At 44.8% G+C, this 15,577-nt stretch overlaps 1 protein-coding gene across 1 annotated transcript in view; it reads right to left on the reverse strand.

Moving 5' to 3' along the window:
* Window positions 1–14,240: 14,240 nt before the first annotated feature.
* Window positions 14,241–15,577, reverse strand: part of LOC136577967 (otolith matrix protein OMM-64-like) — a 34,827-nt gene continuing 33,490 nt past the window's right edge. The window contains exon 3 of the mRNA XM_066577880.1: window positions 14,241–15,086. Coding sequence (XP_066433977.1) covers window positions 14,241–15,086 — 846 coding nt within the window. The remainder of the gene's footprint in view (window positions 15,087–15,577) is intronic.

Consider the following 15,577-nt stretch of genomic DNA (forward strand, 5'->3'; position numbering starts at 1 on the left):
ACACCTCTAAGTTGAATACAAGATGTGATAGGGACTGACATGAAGGCACTAGTAGCCTGTTGTACCACCTCTAGCTTGGATATATGATGTGATACGGTTAGGCATGGAGGCTCTACTACCCTGTTGTACTGCCTCTAGCATGGATACAAGATTTGATACAAGCAGGCATGGGGGGGTCTAGTACCCTGTTGTACTACCTCTAACCTGGAAACAAGATGTAATACGGGCAAGTATGGAGGCTCTAGTACCCTGTTGTACCACCTCTAGCATGGATACAAGATGTAATACAGGAGGGCATGGAGGCGCTAGTACCCTGTTGTACAGCCTCTAGCTTGGATACAAGATGTGATATGGACAGGCACGGAGGCTCTAGTACCCTGTTGTACCACCTCTAGCTTGAATACACAATGTGATATGGGCGAGCATGGAGGCATACAGGTTCCGTATGGTATCTTTCACATAACACTCCACATTTGCTGTAACTGAGCCTCTAGATCGTGTAAACTTGTAGGCTGTCGTAGTTGGCATCCCAGATGGTCTCATACATGTTCTATTGGCGATAAATCTGATGCCCGGGCAGTCATCGAAATGTGACAGTGTTGTGGGGGCTTCTGTGACATCCCTGTGTGTGTGGCTGAGCATTAGCCTGCTAGAAAATATACAGGAGACGTACCATGCTTCCCCAAAAATAAGACCTACCCTGATTTTCGGGGGGTGGGGGCTAGAAATAAAAGCCCTCCCCTGAAAATAAACCCTAGCTACACTAGCTAGAAAAAAAAACGCAACACTCACCTAGCCGGCGGCATCAAAGTCCCTTGCACTGGTCTCGGGTGCTGCAGTAGGCTGCCGTGTTCTCCGCGCTGACAGCATTCTCTTACTGGTAACGGGGCTTTGAATATCCCTCCAGCAAATGATTTCTGTGATTGGATCACGAGCGCCATTGGTTTAGCCGATCAGAGCTGGCGTTCGATCATTCAGTGAATGACATCACTGAATGGCTGTGATTGGAACATCGAGTGTCGGCTCTGATTGACTCAGCCACAGTGCTGCTTGTGATCCAATTAAGGCACTCGCTTGCTGGAGATGGGTTATTCAAAACCCTGTTACCAGGAAGAGAATGCTGTCAGTGCGGAGACCAGCCCGAGGCACCGAGACGCCGTCAGCTAGGTAAGTAGAAGACCCCCCCCAAAAAAATAAGACACTGTGCCTCTTTTAACCCCTTGAGTGGCGGGTTTCCTACCACCCTGTCGTGCCCACCAGGGCGGGTTTTTTAAAATGGTCTAATCATTGCATTTCAACTAATTTTGCAGTTGCGTCTCAAGAGCCATAACTTTTTCATTTTTCCATTGACATGGCCATATAAGGGCTTGTTTTTTGCGGGACAACTTGTGATTTTTAAACAGGGGGGAGGAAAAAAGAAATGGAGAAAAAAGAAATAAAGGGGCCATGTCATTAAGGGGTTAAATAATGTATTAACTTCCTTCTCTGGGTCATTACGATGCATGGATACCACATGTGTGATTGTATTTCGATTTTTTACAAAGTAAAGGGAGACAAGTGTTTTTATAATTTTTAACTTTTTTTTTTTTTTTTTTTTTAATTTTTTTTTTTTGTCCCTTTAGGGGACTTCCACAGGAACCCATCAGGACCCCTGATCACATTCCGGGGGTCCGATGGTGACAGCCCTTTACATGCTGCAGTGACAGCCCTTTACATGCTGCAGTCACATAGACTGCAGCATGTAAAGGGTTAACACAGCAGAGATCGGAGGTTTTCTCTGATCTCTGCTGTTAGAGCTGGTACCTAGGTGTCCTCTCACAGCCAAGCACCAAGCTCTCCCTGCCACAGAGACCATCGGCTTGCTTCTGACAAGCCGATGGTCTCTATGGCAACCTGTAAACAAAGCAGGGAGATTTCCGGCAGATCGGCAATATCTTCTGCTGGTTTTTCAAAGCCCTTGCACTGCTCTGTGTGGGTCTGTGCAGGCAGAGCACACTGTCACAGCTTGTGGCATTGTGCTCTGCAGCTCCCATAGTGATACATAGCCCGGAAATCTTCCGGGCTTTATCGCTATGGGCAGTGGAGCTCGTCCCGGAAAATTTCCGGGCGTGCCACTCAAGGGGTTAAGGCAAAAATTTATATAAGACTGTGTCTTATTTTCAGGGAAACACCGTAAAACTTATACCAGCTGTACATATCTATTTATATACAAGAGAAATGAGTTCTCTGCAACCCTATCTTACTGCGTGCTCACACATCGTATCTCCCTTTGTTTTCAGTGGGGCTGGTGGCAGCATCGTACAATGTGCTAGGTGCACGTGATGCAATGCACGGTTTCCCCATTGTCGGCCATCGCGAAGGATTGCTACTTCCCCAGAGTGACGCGAGACGTTTTTGATAAAAAAAATGCCTTGCATCTGTGGCAAAATCTCAGGTTGGCGAGCGCAATATTGGGCTGTGATTCACGGCCCTATATTGAACTAATCTCTGTGAAATTAGCCTAAGGGGCTTCAAACAAAGTTTTATGTAGTCCAGGAAATGAGTCATGTTTGGAAAGCTTATGCTAAGGGTCTAGATCCTGTATGTACATTCATTTTGCAGCTGTAGGCAACACCAGGGGCGTACCTAAAGGCTCAGGGGCCCAGGTGCAAAAGTTCAGCTCGGGCCCCCCCCAGGCCCTTTTCCCCCTCGCCCCGTAGCTATGCTGAGGGCCAATGTCCACACGCCGATTTTATTTATAAAATCCACATGTGGACCCGCACCGGAGATCCGTGCATCTTGCTGCCCATAGGGATGCATTGGCATCGCTAGGGCAGCTAAAAGCATGCAGATGGGATTCCTTCCCAGAGTGCGGGTCACACGCACAGGAAGAAATCGCAGCATGCTCTATTTTCCTGCGGATCTGCCACACAGACGGCTCCCGCGGCTTCCACTGAAGCCCATCGAAGCTGTTCGTATCCGCGGCACAGCCGCAGCTGTTTTTGTGCTGTGCCGCGGATACGCAGGAGAACAGGAGATTTTTTTAAATATTGGTGCACATGCACGCGGCACGCTGCCGGCGTGCCGAGCATGTCCATCGACCGGAAGAAAGAAGATCAGGCCTGCACAGAGGGAAGCCCCGCAGTGTCCAGAGAGGTAAGTATAATGTATTTTCCCTCTCCACGTCCGCGGGCATGTACGGATTTCATTGCGGGATTCAGCAGTGAAATCCGTGCATGCAAGTGGGCATGCGGCCTAGGAGTGAGAGATAGATAGATAGACAGATATGAGATACATAAATAGGAGATAGATAGATAGTTATGAGATAGATATGAGATAGATATGAGATAGATAGATAGGAGATAGATAGACAGATAGATAGATATATGGGATAGATAGATAAGAGATAGATATATGGGATAGATACATGATCGATAGGAGATAGATAGGAGATAGATAGATATATGAGATAGATACATGATAGGAGATAGATAGGAGATAGATAGATATATGAGATAGATACATGATAGGAGATAGATAGATAGATATGAGATAGATAGATAGACAGACAGATAGGAGATAGATATGAGATAGATAGACAGACAGACAGAAACATAGAAAGACATACAGACAGGCAGACAAGCAGATACATACCCTGGTGCCCAGACTACCTCTCTGCTGAGGAGAGCAGCTCTACACATTGTCGGCAGGACTGAAGCAGCAGGGAGATGACATCATCCCTTCTCCACTCTATGGCTTGCTGTGCTGTGCCCGTGTGCGGTGAGTCTGCTTCTGTGTTCTCTCTGCTCTTTCCCCCACCCCCTCCTCTTCCCCTGTCTTCTCTTCAAGTCCTCCCCTTCCCTTCTCCTACTCTACTCTCTGGCTAGTGCTGTCGGCCGGCCGGACCGCACTAACTTAGCAAGCGGTGGCTGACAGCGCAAAGTGAAAGTAAAGCAGTATATGCTGGAGGGGGGCCCTGGCACCCCCTGCCAGTATGCCTATGGGCAACACGGTTTACGTATGGCTGCAGCTATAGGGGAGGGGGGGGGGGGGGCGAGCTGAACTTTTGCACCCAGGCCCCTGAGCCCATTGTTATGCCCATGCTTAAGACTAACATCTTTGTTTGCTGTGTGCAAATGAACATGCTTTGCAGGTGCAGAGTATAGTAAAATACGCCGATACACATGCAAAAAAAGCATAGTTCATTCAACAAAAACGTTACTTTAAAGTGCGCTCAAATACACTTACTCATGTGTGAAGCTGGCCTTAGACTTCAGAATATTACTTAAAGGGGTTGTCCCGCGGCAGCAAGTGGGTCTATACACTTCTGTATGGCCATAATAATGCACTTTGTAATGTACATTGTGCATTAATTATGAGCCATACAGAAGTTATAAAAAGTTTTTCACTTACCTGTTCCGTTGCTGGCGTCCTCGTCTCCATGGTTGCCGTCTAATTTTCGCCGTCTAATGGCCAAATTAGACGCGCTTGCGCAGTCCGGGTCTTCTTGTCTTCTCAATGGGGCTCCGTGTAGCTCCGCCCCGTCACGTGCCGATTCCAGCCAATCAGGAGGCTGGAATCGGCAATGGACCGCACAGAAGAGCTGCGGTCCACGGAGGGAGAAGATCCCGGCGGCCATCTTCAACCGGTAAGTAAGAAGTCACCGGAGCGCGGGGATTCAGGTAAGCGCTGTGCTGTTTTTTTTTTAAGTCCCTGCATTGGGGTTGTCTCGCGCCGAACAGGGGGGAGGGTTGAAAAAAAAAAAAAAACGTTTCGGCGCGGGACAACCCCTTTAAATGAGTATTCAGGAGACGCCTAGAGTGATTGCACACTGAGCTGTCAGGGAGCTCCACTGTCGAATAGCATACAGAATGGGAGTAACCTGCAATGCATGAGAATACACCCAAGCTTGATTTGCAGGAATGCTGCCATCCAATAGGTGGCGCTGCAGAGCTATTGTTCATCTTCCTTATTTGCATATATTTCCCAGAGGAGCATGCATGACCTTATAAGTCTTCTCACTCCCCTTCTAGGTGCTCTCCTTAAGGAGTGATGATACTGCTCCTCACCCAAATTCTGAAGATAAACGCTTTAATATTTTTTATAACTACCAATTGAAGATTTTTTTTTAACACAAAAATAACTATAATACAGTAAAAAATTCTATTCAAATGTGACCGTAGCCTTTAAAGCCTGTCAGCTGCATATTTGTTAATATAAAAAGAAAACTCAACCCATTCCACCATTCCCACAGGAAATTTGAATTTCTGAAGCCCTTTTGCTGCAGTGTCCCATTAATTCTGCAGAGAGGGGCATCGGTGGCACACATTGCGCTCAGTACTCAACCAGAAGATGCTGAAACCTACAGAGGCAGCGCACTATGCGGAATCTCTGAACGAGATTATCCCTGATCTCTTCAACAAGATCCAGGAACTGAAAGCAGAAAGTCCATCGGGGCGCACAGTTGAAAACGTTGCCGGATTGATGTATAAATTTGCCTTTGAAAGTAAGTACAGAGATTGCTTATTCATTAAAGGGGTATTCTTATGTTAAGCATATATTAAGCCATAAATGGCTCACAGGTATGTGTCCTAACTCTGGGACCCCAACCTACTTTGAGAATGGTGGTCTGGTGACCCTAGTTCATCAGTTCCCATTCTGCTTGACAAAGGCCGTTTGCAATGGCCGAAACATTGCGTGTATTTTACTGAGGATGGAATACAGGGAAAGAACCTGTTTTATTGCACCTAAGTGTGTCTGCTGCCATTCGTATAGGATTTCGAGATTTGTGACAAGTGGAGGATTGGAATCCATCTTCCGGAAGTGTCTGTGCAGCAAAAACCTCCCCTTGTGCAAGGGTATTCGGTTTGTGCTGCAGGCGTCTGATTTGGATAGGTATAGGTACTGTCATATTTGAGACTCGTATTGGGTGTTTGAAAAAAGAGATTCCAGAGGAAACCCAAAAATTCATAAATTCTATCGGCATTATGCTAGAAAGTCAGAATGTATTAGAACGACTTCCAAGCTGGCTCACATATAGGCTGCCTTACTGGAGAAGATTTCTGGAGTCCTGCGATATAATATTCAATTATGGTAAGTAAAACTGCATCATGTGACCATAAAAGTAGTAACTATAAATGTAGATAATTCAATTGTCTATGGAATCGAAATGAATTGTTGGTCATTTTATGGATCGTTCTCCTCCATACAGATCTACTGATTAGTGTTGCCTTTAGTTCACTCAGGCTCATGGTAGTGTCAGATTTTGCAATATCAGGCCAAGGAGTTCTTGGGCAGTCTTGTTCTTCCATCGATTATTTCCAGCCTTCTCAAGTGAATAGCAGTGCATGCCATGGCCCCAGTAGGATAACGTAGCCCAAGTAGGATAATTCCTGCTTGATGATCTTGGCTTTTAGGGAGGTATTTCGCTTGATGCAATCCAGGACCAGGTCATTTTTACTGTCCATTAAATGCCCAACGGTCTCCTACAACACCACAATTCAAATGTGTTGCTCTCTCTTCTATCTCCATCATCATCTAAGTCTCAAACCCATAGGTATCTATGGGGAGGACAACCGCATTGACTAGCCTGCTTTAGTTGGATTGCTGATGTCCCTACTTTTCTAGGTGGCAGTCATGCTCACCCATTGCTTCCTTTCAGGGACAAATCCTCTCTTGGTTTCAGATATTGTGTCCCCATTTCTGTCAATCTTGAAATCATGGAAAATAAAGCCCTACTCTGTTGTCGATTTCTTCATTGTAGAACTTTATGCTGCATGTTCCATTTTTGGAAGTCTCATAACCTTTGTGTTCTTGATGTTCAATCGCAATCCAATCTTTTCACTTTCTTCTTGAACTTAAAGGGGTTGTCCCGAGAAAGCAAGTGGGGTTATACACTTCTGTATGGCCATATTAATGCACTTTGTAATATACATCGCGCATTAAATATGAGCCATACAGAAGTTATTCACTTACCTGCTCCGTTGCTGGCGTCCCCGTCTCCATGGATCCGTCCAATTCTGATGTCTTCTTGCTTTTTTAGACGCGCTTGCGCTGTGCGGTCTTCTCCCCTTCTGCTTGGTCCAGGCATGAGCGGCGTTCTGGCTCCGCCCACTTCTACGCATCATCGCGTAGCTCCGCCCCGTCATGTGTGCCGATTCCAGCCAATCAGGAGGCTGGAATCGGCAATGGAACGCACAGAGCCCATGGTGCACCATGGGAGAAGACCCGCGGTGCACCATGGGAGAAAACCGCAGTGCATCCCTGGGAAAGGGCCGGCGGCCATCTTAGGGAAAAGATTTTTTAAAGTCCTTATTTCGTTGGATCGGTAAGTAGCAAGCGGTTTAAAAACTGCTTTAATTTGCTATTTTATGCCAAGGGGGTGACAGGGGGAACGGGGTAAGGTAAAATTTTGAGGTTTGCCGCGAGACAACCCCTTTAAAGGATAAGTCGTTCCAGACCTTTTCTACTTTCAGCCAGTAGGGTAGTGTCATTGCCATATCTCAGATTGTTGTTTGTACCACCAATCTTAAAGGGGCTACCCAGGCAGCACCTGCCGGGATGCACAGGGGTTGGAGCGGAAGTGCTGCTTTGACCCCTCTGTAGTGGTCAGCGCTCATAGTCAATGGGAGCTGCAATTACAAGAGCAACTCCCATTGATGTCAATGAGGGCTGTGCTTGCAATTAGAAGCGTTGACCACTACACAGGGGTCAGAGCTTATGCCTCTACTCCGACCGCAGCGTATCCAGGCAGGCACTGCCTGGATAACTCCTTTAAGGCCAATTTTGATGTCTTCTGGAATTTATTTTTTTTATGGCTGCTTTTGTGTACAGGTTGACGATTGGTGATGATAGAATGCAACCTCGTCTTGTTCTTCTCCATACCACCATATGCAGTTCTCGGGGTCCTTTCACACAAAACGGAATAGGCCGCACAACGCAAGCCAAAGTAAACTTCACACCAAAATCTACCAGCCACCTGCAGATTTTGATGTGGAATTCCGCAGCTGTGGATTTGGCTGCGTCCTGCAGAGTAATTACGTCCCGTGTGAAAGGTCCCTCTCTGTGGCTTCTTGCCCCAAATAAAGTGATCAGGTCAGCTGGATATTTAGACAACTAATGAAAAAGTTAGGAAAAAAAAATGTCTAAACTTGTTGTATTAGTACTAATGAACCATTAATTATCATCTAAATTTTTAAAAATGTAGATTTTTTTGGATAAATGTCCGCAAAAATCTAATTGTGAACTAGCTTTAATTTCTACTAGTATATCTATATTATCACTTGGAATTTCAGGGACAAATCTAATTAATAAGAAAATAAAGGACATTGAAGGACGCTTGCAGCGCGGTGAGGACTTGGGAGAAGCTTATCTCACATATCTGCTCACTAATGGAAATATGAATGTAAAAGAGGTGTATGGGGCTCTGCCAGAGATGCTGCAAGCTGGCGTGGACACGGTTTGTAATCTTTGGATGGTAGTTGTAGTTAGAGGCATAATTTAAAGCCCCTGAGCCTCCACCAGTCATGTGCCAAAAAAGTGCAGCAACCATGTCATGGTTCATGCGATACGCAAGCAGATTGTCTTCCTCCGCTGACCTTTCCTTGCACTAGTGAAAAAGCAACTTTGCATAAAGTAGTAAAAAAAATGCAATCTCAGATTCAAGCCTTCCAGCTTTCTGATACATGATGATTGCATAGAGTCTCTTTTAAAGGTTTTGGAAAAATGACAGAATGTGGAAATTTGAAACATACTCACCATCCAACAGGATTTTGGAATTCTTTCAAGCGTATCGTCCATCGCTTCCAAGAGTCAAAATGCGAGTTTTTTTGGCCTGCAAGAGAAAAACATAAGATCATGTCAGTAAAGACATAGGAAGATAAGGGCATTATAGGAATCTATTGAAATCAAAGTATTTAATATAGATACATTGTATACTTACTTTGGCTTAGTGTTCACAAATGATGAATGCAGGCCTCAAATGTTCTTCAAGTAGCTTGCTATTGTACTCAAGCTTGATGGAAGGTCCAAAATGTCTTCTAATATCCAAAGGTGGAAGATGCTCCTCCGAAAGACACAGCAGAACCCTTCCATGGCTCCACAAAAGTGCAGCAACCATGTCATGGTTCATGCGATACGCAAGTAGTAAACGCCCAAAGCTGTGTGCATGCACAACATTTCGGAGAACCTTTCCACTCTCATTCCCGAAGAGGAAAGGGGTACGAGAGGGATGCAATACCACTGGGCCCTGGTGAAAAAAGTGATGCTAAAGTTCCTATCTGACAGCGCTAGTGGCAGAAGACGCAGTTCCGAGGGCCAAGTAGCAGGGGAGGCGCAGGGATCAGGCAGCATGTCCAGCACAGGCATGGGAACACTCTCCAAGGCCTTTGCCAGCTTTATGGCTCCCCAGCAAGACTGTGTCACCACTCGCCAGTCAAGGCTGAGTCGGAGGGAGCACTGTAAAAAGATGGTGAGTGAGTATGTAGCCGATCGTACCACCATCCTCTGGGATGCCTCTGCTCCGTACAACTACTGGGTGTCAAAGCTGGGCACGTGGCATGAACTAGCGCTGTACTCCCTGGAAGTTCTGGCCTACCCTGCCGCTACCGTCTTGTCAGAGAGGGTGTTTAGTGCAGCTGGGTGAATCATCACGGATAAGCGTACCCGCCTGTCAACTGCCAGTGCTGACAGGCTTACACTCATAAAGATGAACAAAGCCTGGATTTCCCCAGACTTCTCTTCTCCACCGGCGGAGAGCAGTGGAACCTAATGATTCTTTTCACCACAACTGGAGAAAAAAGCATTCTCTATCACCAGAAAAAAGAGGGAATTAGCTTTGTCAATCACTCTCGGATATTATTACTCCTCTTCCTCCTACTCCTCCTCCTAAAACAGCATGTCATCACGCTGAACTGCCAATTTTTCTGAGGCCCAAAAGGCTCTGTTTATAATTTTTTACAATTTTTCAAAGTTTCAAAAGTATTGATACTTTACCAAAAAACAAATTTTTTCACAGGGATGCCACCAGGATCTGTTACAAATTAAGCAACAGCGAGCTGTATCTTTAAAAAATGTTTAAGGGTTTCACCTGCCCTCGTGGTTGAGCAATTTTTCAGGGGTGCACTTGTACTCTTGGTACACCAATTTTTCTGGCCCTCGCCTGTACTGTTATCTAACTAATTTTTCCAGGCTTCGCTTACACTAATGGAACACCGATGTTTAAGGGTTCCCCGATACTCTTGCTACAGAAATGTTACTGCGGTCTGCCTATACTTCTGCTACAGGAATGTTACTGGGTTCCGCCTGATCACAGCTGCACTAGCATCGGAGTCCGCTTTATGCCCACGATTACTAAGGGTGTGAGCCGAGGTGGAGGTCCTTGGCACGGTGAAACTGCCTTGTTTGGGCTCTGTGAATTTTTTATGTGTAATACTTTCCTTGCGTTCCATTGGCTTGCCTCTGGTATGAGTGCACAAAGACTTCCCATAGCGATGTTTTACTGGTCTGGCACAAATACACTGACTGACTAGGGTAGAAATGTGGGCCGAGGTCCTTGGTGGGTTGAAACTGCCAAATTTGGACGCTGTGATTTCTGTATGCGTAATACCATCTTTAAGTTCCTTGGCCTCGCCTATGCTGTAGGTGCACAAAGTCTTCCCATTATGTTGTTTTACCTGTCTGGCACAAATACACTGACTGACTTGGGTAGGTTGCAGAATGCAGATGGCTTTACCATTGCATTGTTCAGCTATCTGACACCTACACAGAATGAATTGTGCGGGGACACATGGATTTCCCATTGCTATGTAACTTACGACACCTTGGGTCACACAAGGTGGAGACTGGGACTGAGCCTGACCCAGTGCCCGCTCACATACTTCCCACACAGAATATTGTGGGTCCTACCTCGGTCATGATTTCTTGGCCTTGTTATTCCACCTCCTCCTCCTGCTTGGGGTCAGGGGATCAGCACTGGGCAACATGTATTTGCACTTGTGTTACCACAGTTATCTAAGACACTGGTTCAGGCCAAACAAAAAAGTGTAACTGATTTAATGAGAGTTCACAGGTATACTAGCATTAGAGTCCGCTTTATGCCAACGATTGCTGAGGGTGTGGGCAAAGGACGAAGTCCTGGGGAAAATGCAACTGCACCGGGTTTGGCCTGTAGAACTTCTTCCTGGTTCATTCAGTCTTTGGAACGATGAAAGCAACTGTAACTGATTTAATGAGATGTTCACAGGTGTACTAGCAACAGAGTCCGCTTTATGCCCACGGTTGCTGAGGGTGTGGGCAGAGGACGAAGTCCTGGGGGAAATGCAACTGCGCCAGGTTTGGCCCGTTGGAACTTCTTCCTGGTTCATCGAGTCTTTGGAGCAATGAAAGCAACTGTAACTGATTTAATGAGACGTTTACAGGTATACTAGCATTGGAGTCTGCTTTATGCCCACGATCGCTGAGGGTGTGGGCAGAGGACGAAGTCCTGGGGGAAATGCAACTGCACCGGGTTTGGCCTGTAGAACTTCTTCCTGGTTCATTCAGTCTTTGGAACGATGAAAGCAACTGTAACTGATTTAATGAGATGTTCACAGGTGTACTAGCATCAGAGTCCGGTTTATGCCCATGATTGCTGAGGGTGTGGGCAGAGGACGAAGTCCCGGGGGAAATGCAACTGCGCTGGCTTTTACCTGTGGAACTTTTTCCTGGTTCATCCAGTCTTTGGAGCGATGAAAGCAACCATAACTGATTTAATGAGACATTCACAGCTATATTAGCATTGGAGTCCGCTTTATGCCCACGATTACTGAGGGTGTGGGCAGAGGACGAAGTCCTGGGTGAAATGCAACTGCACTATCGCCCACACTTTCGAAGAGGGTCGCTGCCTGGCCCTGCCAACCCTCTGCAGTGTATGCCTCCGGTTCCTCCTCATCGCAGACGCACTTAGAAATAGACATGTGGGTGGTGTAGTTATGAAGCGAGCATGTGGCATGAGGGCAGCTGAACACTGCGCAGGGAAGCTTTTGTGTGCGCTGTGGACGTAGGGTCGTGCGGGGGGTTGGACAGGGCCAGGCAGCGACCCTACGTTGTGCCTTGCTAATGAGGGTTTGTCCCAAGTAAATTGTTAGGGGGTGACAGCAGATTCTTGCCCCCATTTTGGCTTAATAGTCGGATTTATAAAGTCGTCACTGGGACAGGGGGATGTCAGTAGGGGCTAGGACGCCGTGAAGTGCAGACATAGAGGTGTTTGAGGAGTGCAAGGCTCTTGCTAGAGGCTACAATTAAGCATAGTCTCTACCAACTCTAAGGCGTGAATGCACTTCCAGACTTCCAACTAGATAAGCACAGATTGCCCAAAACTGAGAGATATGTTACCTGAATTTCTCAGGGCTTTATCTGTACTATCTTAAGTGTATGCTCTGACGACTATCAGTCCTCCTAGCCTAAAAACGGAGCACTCTAATACTGCTGTATTAAACAGTACGATCTTTAGCCATTGGGCATAAACACTTTGGAGATGTGTGTATAAGCATCAAATACCACATCACCCACATATTTGGTGCAAGTGCTAACATCGGCTCTGATCGCAAAAAGAGGGGATATCCTTGCATAATTGAGTTACACTCCTTACCCTCTAAACTACTCCATCACAAGTACTAGAAACACTTCAGGCAATTCTGTGCCCAGGCAAATATACCACCATGTTAAATACAGTATAAATTAGTGGTATTATCGGTCGCAGGCTCCGACCACTTGTACCTCTAGAAGGACAATATAAATAATCACAAACTAACTAAATATGAGTGTTATAAGCCCTACAAACCATTTTTCATTTGGGGCATTTGAGTACAAAAGACAGAGGCTATTTGTCTTGATCCTGATGAATCGGCTCACTTATTACATCAGGGCCGTAGAAACGCGTCGATTAAATATTATTTGTCCATCATCCTTAGCCTTCTGAAATAAAATTTATACTGTTATTACCACTGTATAAATAGTAATATAACCGTATCTGTAAATCTATTAAGGGAACGGTAATTAACATCGGTATAGCGGATCACCACGATAAGGTGATATACCTACCCCCTGTCCTGCATGTTCTTTGGGTGTTTGTATGTTTATGTTCTTCTAGTTTCTTGATGTGTGCTGGGCCATTTGGTGGTGTGATATAGCTTATTTTAATTAAAGTCCTATAATAAAAGTTATATTTTAATAATAGAACAGATTATCTAATCTAATATTTCTGGGGCACTTTCACAGTGAAATAGTCGATTTGGGAGCCTCAGATGCAGCCATGCATGCTGCCCCTGCCCTTCCCTATCCGTTTCTGTGGTGTTTCCATGACTTTTTGATGTTTTCCAGTGTTTCACAAGTCATGACCTATGCGGAGCATCGGTCCCATACAAAAATGCTCGAGTCGCCCATTGACTTCAATAGGGTTCGTTACTCGAAACAAGCTCTCGAGCATTGCGAAAAGTTCGACTCGAGCAACGAGCACCTGAGCATTTTGGTGCTCGCTCATCTCTATTTATGATCAATTTGTTGGCATTTGTAAACCTACTACATTATCACTGTAATAACAATAATAAACTTTATTTGAATAGCGCCAACGTATTCAACAGCACTTTGTATGTTGAGTAAGAAGAACTGTTTCCACTTCATGGTCTCAATCTGGGTAACGGGCTGTCAATTCAGTTCTTGCACCAATAACAACTTCTAATATTCCACTGTTTTATTCTAACATGGTCCACAGTTCTTCTGTGAATATAAAGCTTTTGCCACAATTTTCTGTCACAATATTGCTTTCTAATTACTTGCATAACGGAAGCTCTAATGTTTGGTCTCTGTCTTTTTCTAGTAGTATAGTGTCTTATACCAAGATGATCATTGTTAACTTACATATTAAATCTAGTGATGGGAAAAGAAGGGCTTTCTACATCTGCTCATCTCATCCTATAGTCCTCACCATGTACTATGTATGGCACATGGATGTCTGCCTACCTAATATCATCAATTAAACTGACCAATTCTGTCCTATATACAACTATTACTGCTATGCTAAACCCTATGCTATATTATGCTAAACCCTCTAATAAACAGCATACGGAATAAAAATGTAAAGGAGAAGAAGAATAAGGTGATAAAGTAGTAGCAGAAGAAGCATAAAAGGAGAAGAAAAATGAAAGTGAATAAGATTTCCTCCTCCTCTTCCTCTTCTTCTTCATCATCTTCATCTTTTATCATCTTCTTCATCTTCATCCTCTTCATCTTTTATCATCTTCTTCATCTTCATCCTCTTCATCTTCATCCTCTACATCTTCATCTTCAGCCTCTTCATCTTCATCTTCTTCGTCTTCTTCTTCATCTTCTTCTTCATCTTCTTCTTCTTCGTCTTCTTCTTCATCTTCTTCTTCATCTTCTTCTTCATCTTCTTCTTCATCTTCTTCGTCTTCATCTTCTTCGTCTTCGTCTTCATCTTCTTCGTCTTCTTCTTCTTCGTCTTCTTCTTCTTCTTCGTCTTCTTCTTCTTCTTCCTCTTCATCCTCTTCATCTTCATCTTCTTCTTCATCTTCATCCTCTTCATCCTCTTCATCTTCATCCTCTTCATCCTCTTCATCCTCTTCATCCTCTTCATCCTCTTCATCCTCATCTTCATCTTCATCCTCTTCATCCTCATCTTCATCTTCATCCTCTTCATCTTTATCTTCATCTTCATCCTCTTCATCTTTATCTTCATCTTCATCCTCTTCATCTTTATTTTCATCCTCATCTTCTTCATCTTCATCATCTTCATCCTCTTCATCTTCATCCCCTTCGTCATCCTCTTCATCTTCATCCTCTTCATCTTCATCCTCTTCATCTTCATCATCCTCTTCATCCTCATCTTCATCTTCATCCTCTTCATCCTCATCTTCATCTTCATCCTCTTCATCTTTATCTTCATCTTCATCCTCTTCATCTTTATCTTCATCTTCATCCTCTTCATCTTTATTTTCATCCTCATCTTCTTCATCTTCATCATCTTCATCCTCTTCATCTTCATCCCCTTCGTCATCCTCTTCATCTTCATCCTCTTCATCTTCATCCTCTTCATCTTCATCTTCATCATCCTCTTCATCTTCATCTTCTTCGTCTTCATCCTCTTCATCCTCATCCTCTTCATCCTCATCCTCTTCATCCTCATCCTCTTCATCCTCATCCTCTTCATCTTCATCCTCTTCATCTTCATCCTCTTCATCTTCATCCTCTTCATCCTCATCCTCTTCATCTTCATCCTCTTCATCCTCATCCTCTTCATCTTCATCCTCTTCATCCTCATCCTCTTCATCTTCATCCTCTTCATCTTCATCTTCATCCTCATCCTCTTCATCTTCATCCTCTTCATCTTCATCCTCTTCATCTTCATCCTCTTCATCTTCATCTTCATCCTCTTCATCCTCATCCTCTTCATCTTCATCCTCTTCATCCTCTTCATCTTCATCCTCTTCATCTTCATCCTCTTCATCTTCATCTTCATCCTCTTCATCCTCTTCATCTTCATCTTCGTCATCTTCGTCCTCTTCATCTTCGTCCTCTTCATCTTCTTCATCTTCATCCTCTT

Source organism: Eleutherodactylus coqui, chromosome 8, assembly GCF_035609145.1.
Source record: "Eleutherodactylus coqui strain aEleCoq1 chromosome 8, aEleCoq1.hap1, whole genome shotgun sequence".
NCBI lineage: Eukaryota > Metazoa > Chordata > Amphibia > Anura > Eleutherodactylidae > Eleutherodactylus > Eleutherodactylus coqui.